Consider the following 6,969-nt stretch of genomic DNA (forward strand, 5'->3'; position numbering starts at 1 on the left):
AAATACTGATTTTAACTTGTAAGCAACAAATGTCAGAAAAAGGTTTAGTCTTTAAAGTGGGGTTCCACCCAAATTTCCAACTTTATCTTACCCCATTCAGTTAATTGCCTAGATGCTCAAATGCCTGTCCAAAAAAATTATATCGCCGTAATTACCTTTTATTTTTTAATTCATAGTTCCACTTCCTGTTTCTCCTCCCGTGGGAGTAGACGTGTTTCTTGCCTTTGCCCGGCTCCGCACAGTCTCCTGGGAGCTAGTCTCAGGCTTCCCAAGATGCAGTGCGGAACGCCGTCATGCCACGTCATATGTTTGGTTGCCATCACAACGGGGCGGGAACTTCTGACAACGCCGCCTGTTGTGATGGGAACCCAGAATTTGACGACGCTGCTCACTGTTACCAATGAGCATGCGCGGGAACGAGCGGTGAATGCTGGGAGCACAGCATTCTCTGCGTCTCGGAAATAAATGCTTGTGGGCTTCAATTGCCCACAAGCAAGATGAAAACCGCCAGGATCGAATTATATAAGTTATTCTGGCGGACGAAATCTGAGAGAGGCGGCAATATTAAACACAATCAGTGAGTATGATATTTTGATAATTAAAGTTTATCAATGACCAGAAAAAAAAAAACGATAGGTCTCTGGACTACCGCTTTAAGTGCTTAAACTGACCTAATTTACAGATCGAAGTTCATCCCTTTTGATCTAAAAGAACTAAATGATACAATGTTTATAGTTCTCTCCCAGGCTGATAATGTTGTGATAAACTTGGCAGGCTGCTGTTTTTTTTTCTGTCAGCTGTGAGCAGAGAACTCTCTGCACTGAATCGAGGAAATGCTGTATTAAGATCGTTAGGGAGGTTGAATCGAGATTGCAATTTTTTAACAATTAATCATGCAGCTGTACTTTATAGCCATTCATTTCTATGGCTGGCTGTATGCTCACCTGCTGCATCTCGGGCTTTTGGGAAAACTAGGTATATTTTCTGCCTGTCCATTAAGGTCTTATTGTTATAACTCCATCATATTTTGCATTTTTTCTGCAGGTTACTTGATGCAAAAAGTTTCCCAGTGCACGTTCAGTGATCACAAGCAAGGAAATATTACATTTGGTAGAGTTTAGTTTGAACCGACAAGTTATCCTGAATTATGATAATGAGAATGAAACGTTTGTACCATGTCCATTCAGTTGTATTGAAGAGATGGAGACTGTTGCAGAAAAAATTGCCGCCCTCCTCAATACCAATCCAGACACAGTGACTCTGGTTAAAAAGGAGGAAGAACGATGCAAGGAGGAAGTTAAGACATTCTGGGACAAGACGGTGGAGAGGAAAGGTAAGTGATGAAGGGTACTGTAGGTAAGTCCTTTCTATGGTCAACTAGGTTGGGTCACTCACTGGCCAGAGCATTGAACAGATATGTACTGTAGCCAAATGTCTGATCACAGAACCTGCACATTGCAGCTGGCCTAGTACTGAGCTTAGTACTGAGCTTCCACAGTAACATCCTCACTGGTGAACCCTAGGTTAACACCCATGTGGTTTTTTTTGTGCATTTTGCAGTTTGCAGAAACGCACTACAGTCCATTTAACATGGTTTCCTATGGTACACGTTCACATCTATGCGTTTTTCAGCCAGCGTGTTTTTGGAAAGGGTGAGGGTCTTTTTTTCCCGCAGCAGATCGCGTTTTGCGTGTAACAGACTTTAATGGACCCGCACAAAAAATGCAAGTGCTGCGTTTTTACACGCGTTTTGTGTCTTTTCCCCATTACAAACTCTGTATGGCTGGTTGTTAAGGAGCAGGCTGGGAAGCCGGCTGCCACATCCTTAACTGATGAGCCATCAGCTGTCAGCAGGGTTCCCCGCTGACAGCTGAAAGTAAAGAATTGCTGCTAATAAAAAAAAATCAGTAAACAAAACACATGGGTTTCCCCCCAATCCATACCAGGCTCTTCGGGTTTGGTATGGATTTTGTGCAGAACCCCACAGAAATTAGCTTTTTTTTAGAATGGCATGGACCCCCCACTATCCATACCAGACCCTTATCCGAGCATGCAGCCCAGCAGGTCAGAAATGTGTCTTTCGTGTTCTATCTTAGCCGCCCTAATTGCACCTTAATTGCAATGTGAATTAGGGATTAGAGTGCAAGCTTCATGAAGGCAGAGACCAATGTGAATGTACAATATACTGTATATGTAAAGTGCTGTGTAAATTGATGGCGCTATATACGTACATGTAATAAAATAAATAAGCCGTAGTGCCCACGTCAATGTACTTCTGTATACTGCAGTCCTAACTCTATATTTTTTAGATTTCATAATTTGGAGCATATATAGCAGTGAATAAATTAAGGGTGGGTTTGCCTGGAGCCCACTCCTCCTTGCTTTGTGCACTGGTCCAAATCATTTGGTGGAGGGGGGGTTGTTTTTCAGGGGTTGGGCTTGGCCCCTTAGTTCCAGTGAAGGGAATTGATAAGACATCAGCATACCAAGACATTTTGGACAATTTCATGCTCCCAACTTTGTGGGAACAGTTTGGGGATGGCTCCTTCCTATACCAACATGACTGCATACCAGTGCATAAAGCAAGGTCCATAAAGACATGAATGAACGAGTTTGGGGTGGAGGAACTTGACTGGTCTGCACAGAGTCCTGACCTCAACCCGATAGAACACCTTTGAGATGAATTAGAGCGGAGACTGCTAGCCAGGCCTTCTCATCCACATCAGTGCCTGCCCTCACAATTGCGCTTCTGGAAACTTCTGCTATAACTGCAAAGGGTGGGCCAAATCAATATTGAACCCTACAGACTAAGACTGGGATGCCATTAAACTTCATGTGTGTCCTAATGCTTTTGGTAATATAGTGTATGTAATCCTTTTTGACACTTTCTGACTGGTGACAAAGGAAATCAGGAAAGATAATGAGGGTGAATCTCCTTAATGTAGAAAAAGATGACAAGGCCCTAACCTGAGTCTGGCCACACAATGCAAAAAAATTAGATTCAATTTCCTTTAGATTTACCTTCAACCAAAGACATTGCCAGGGGGTGGCTATCGAGGCTTGGGCCCCAAATCTGGAGCCTATAGCCCCGAGTCTCTGGCGTCCCTGCCTAACCAGCGGGTCGCAGATGCGGCGGGTGGCATTAGAGGTGGAGGAGAGAGATTAGCAGAGATAACATCTCTCTTGCCTGTACGTCACCACTCTTCCATCCTCACAGCCAGGCCACTTCAATGTGGGAGTGATGTACGGTGGGGAGCAGAGAGATGACATCATCTCTGACTGCCCACCCCGCATCTCCGCTCTTCTGCCCTCACAAAATGGACCAGTGCTGCCAGCCTGCCACCAATGCAGTGACAATGCTTATTTGGTGGCACTGGCTGGCATGGCAAGTGACAACCCACATCTAGTGGCAGGTGACGTGGCAAGTGACAATCTGCAAATGGTGGCAGGTGATGTGGCAAGTGACAATCCACATCTAGTGGCATGTGACAGTGGCAAGTGAGATGATGCATCTGGTGGCAGGAGATATGGCAAGTGACATGCCCAGGGCTTCCACTGATTCTGCATTATGGTGAGTTGAACCACTTCATTATATATTAGAATGTAACAATAGAAACAATACGCTTTGATCAACCTGACACCATATCAACCATGGTGCCATGATGATTGAAACACCAACAACGGCCTTCCTTTGCCCGCGAAAAATTACTTACCACTAAAGGAAAATTGGACAAGAATATTGTATAATGTATGGCCAGCCTTACTTCACTCTGTCCAAGACTATGCATTGAATTACACCTATATGTCTTTATTGTTTTTAAAGCATTCTTTTTTTTATATTTCATGTATCTGATTGTATCCCCATCCAGTGAAACCATCGGTGAAGGTTTTTTTACCAGTTCAAGTCCATCCTGACAGTCTCCCGGTTCTGATCTGCCATGTGTGGAGATTTTACCCCCCAGATATCACTGTAGCCTGGTTTAAAAATGGCAAATTGGTCAAGAAATGCACAGAAGCTGTACGGACTGGAGACTGGACCTACCGTATTGTGGTGGCCCTGGATTTAGAGGATTCACTCTCTGAAGACAACTACACCTGCCTGGTCAATCACCGAAGCCTGGACATCCCAATAGTGAAGAACTGGAGTGAGTGTGACAACGGGAATGGGGTTCCTCCACTGCACCCACAACATGTCCTTTAATTTACTTCCCTTTCCTTCCAACATCCCTCCAAATTTCTATACTTACCTGTACAGATATATACTGTGCAGTCCATTAGGAGCTTCACAGCCATTTCTGCATACTCTTCCAGACAGCCTTTTTCAATATTCCCATTCAATCCAATGGAGAGGCCAGCTTGAATTCCCTGTTAGGGTCAAAATGTAAGATTTAAGTCTTGTGTTAATGGGCTTTTGTTTAGGTCAGGTGGGTTTAACATTCTTTAAGTCTATAGAAATGCAAAACTCACTCGAGGAAGTCTAAATGCAGGTCAGAAGGAAGTCAAATGCAGGTCAAATACACCTATTAATAAATTCTGAATGATCGTAGAAGCATTTCAAACTGATGCTATCAATCCAGGCCTTTATGTTGTCCAGTGGCCACCATTGGTACATCTGATTGTACAGTCAGCAAAGTTTAATTAAAATAGTACAGAAATCCAAACATGAGTGGGCTGTACTAAGATCCAATGTATAGAAAGATAGGAGTAGCCTCTATGGCAGTAGTAATAATAGGGCAAAAGTAATACATTGTAGCATCATCCAGAAACTTAGAGATAAAGAGTTCGGACGCTTGGTTCCCAACCAAGCCTCCTTAGAGAACAGGGGCAATTGGACTATCTCGGTACAATATAAACTAGGATAAATTCAAATATGTAAACAGAAATATAGAAAATTAATTGATATAAAAATGTATTAATACAAAATTAATAACACATGATGAATAATCAAAAACAGGTTAAAAGCATGGTAACAATCCACGTGTATCACAAAGGTAATGATCCCCAAATGGGGAAGATCACAGTGGGATAGTTGAACACGGATAGCATCTCAACTAGTTTTGTGGTCTAATGCAGCTTCTTCAGGAGTAATCTGTAATTTGATTAATAAAACAGACTGGAGACAGTTAAGAGGAAGGAAATTCTAGGGACTCTTCTGGTGACATCCTGTGTCCTGTGCATGCCAGGGTTCTGAGTAAGCAGCTCTGCTCTTCCCCCCCATACACATATTGTTAGTGATATTATTGTACTAAGTGTTGTTATCACTTTGGTCAAGTTTACTGTTATTAATTACTTGTTAATCAAATTACAGATTTCCTCCTGACGAAGCTGCATTAGACCGCAAAACTAGTTGAGATGCTATCCGTGATCAACCTTCCCACTGTGATCTTCCCCGTTTATGGATCATTATCTCGGTGATACACGTGGATTGTTACCATGCTTTTAACCTGTTTTTGATCATTCATCATGTGTTATTAATTTTGTATTAATACATTTTTATATCAATACATTTTCTATATTTCTGTTTAAATATTTGAATTTATCCTAGTTTATATTGTACCGAGATAGTCCAATTGCCCCTGTTCTCTAAGGAGGCTTGGTTGGGGACCAAGTGTCCGACCTCTTTTTCTCTAAGATCATAAAGTTGTATGAGGATGGATGAACAGTGATTGGATAACTCTTAAAATATAGAATATTCCATATGAAGCATCTGAAATTTCATGTGCAGCCAGCAGATGGGGCTCACAGCTCCTTTAAGCATGTTTTTTCGGTATGTTGCAACACATTTCTGTGCTATAAACAAGGGTCCTTCTTAGGAAGGACAAGTCTTGTTCCCTCCTATGAGCCTGATTCTCCTTTTAATCAAGTACAGTATACTGTGCTAAAAGAGAAAATGGAGATCCTGATTGGTTCCTGAGGGCAAAGAGAACTTTCTTTCTTGAGATATTTGAAGGTCATTGTAAGTCACTTTACAGTTTCTTAGTTTGAGATTCTCATGAACATATTCCAGCAACAATTCCTTAATTTCTGTTCATCATCCTCTTGTTTGGACAGAACACGGCTTGACCAACATACAGATCATTAAGATCAGTGTCGCTTCAGTTGTCTTTGTGTTGGGACTCGTCTTCCTTATTACAGAAATAGCTTGTTGGAGGAATGCCAAGAGAAGCGGTAAGACAGTCATAAACACATCGGGAAATATTAAGCTGTCATGTGCACAGTGTATTGTAACTTTAACGGGATTCTAAATGTATTTTTTTCTTTAAAATAACAAACATGTTACACTTACCTGCTCTGTGTAATGGTTTTGCACAGAGCAGCCCCGATCCTCCTCTTCTCTGGTCCCCCTCTGGCACTTCTTGCCAGTCCCCCTGATTGCCCTCATAGCAAGCCACTTGCTATGAGGGCACTTGTGTGGGCTCACTCCGAGCGTCTCTGTCTGCTTCTATTGACACAAACAGTGGGACTCAGCCCCCCACTCCCTCATCACTGGCTGTGATTGACAGCATCAGGAGCCAATGGCTTCTACTGCTTTCTCAAGGCCAATGAGTTGGGAGAGAGCAAAGAGAATCACTTGAGTTTTACCGTAATAGAATGCATTAAGGTAAAAAACCTTCTGCCTTTATAACCACTTTAGAGTATACTTGTCACCTGTAGAAACCTCATAAATGGACTGCGCACCAAGTGGAAGCACCATAGAAACCTTCAGGTGCCTCTTATCGCACCATGGGACCCCCGAATATTACACAAATTTCAACATTTCCTGGTTATGTTGAAATCTGACTTACCCTCCCCCCAACATCCCAGACTTTGATAATAGCTCCCAAATGTACCTGATTTGGAATTACTGTCCATCTTTTGGAACAAAGTCTCTCTGTCCTTCATTCGTCCTCAGGTGTCCCTCTTTTTGGTCTAATTTTATAGACATCTGTAAAAATGCACTGAAATATATGGTAGGTATTCCCGCGCTAC

At 42.4% G+C, this 6,969-nt stretch overlaps 1 protein-coding gene across 1 annotated transcript; it reads left to right on the plus strand.

Annotated features, from left to right (window-relative positions):
* Nucleotides 1–214: 214 nt before the first annotated feature.
* On the plus strand, nt 215–6,332 carry LOC141107149 (HLA class II histocompatibility antigen, DM beta chain-like). Its single transcript, XM_073597896.1, is given in 4 exon segments — nt 215–1,108; nt 1,110–1,333; nt 3,870–4,145; nt 6,052–6,332. Coding segments are annotated over 4 exon segments (909 nt in total). The 5' UTR covers nt 215–893; the 3' UTR covers nt 6,246–6,332.
* The last annotated feature ends 637 nt before the right edge of the window (nt 6,333–6,969 follow it).

Source organism: Aquarana catesbeiana, linkage group LG09 (genome assembly GCF_042186555.1).
Source record: "Aquarana catesbeiana isolate 2022-GZ linkage group LG09, ASM4218655v1, whole genome shotgun sequence".
NCBI lineage: Eukaryota > Metazoa > Chordata > Amphibia > Anura > Ranidae > Aquarana > Aquarana catesbeiana.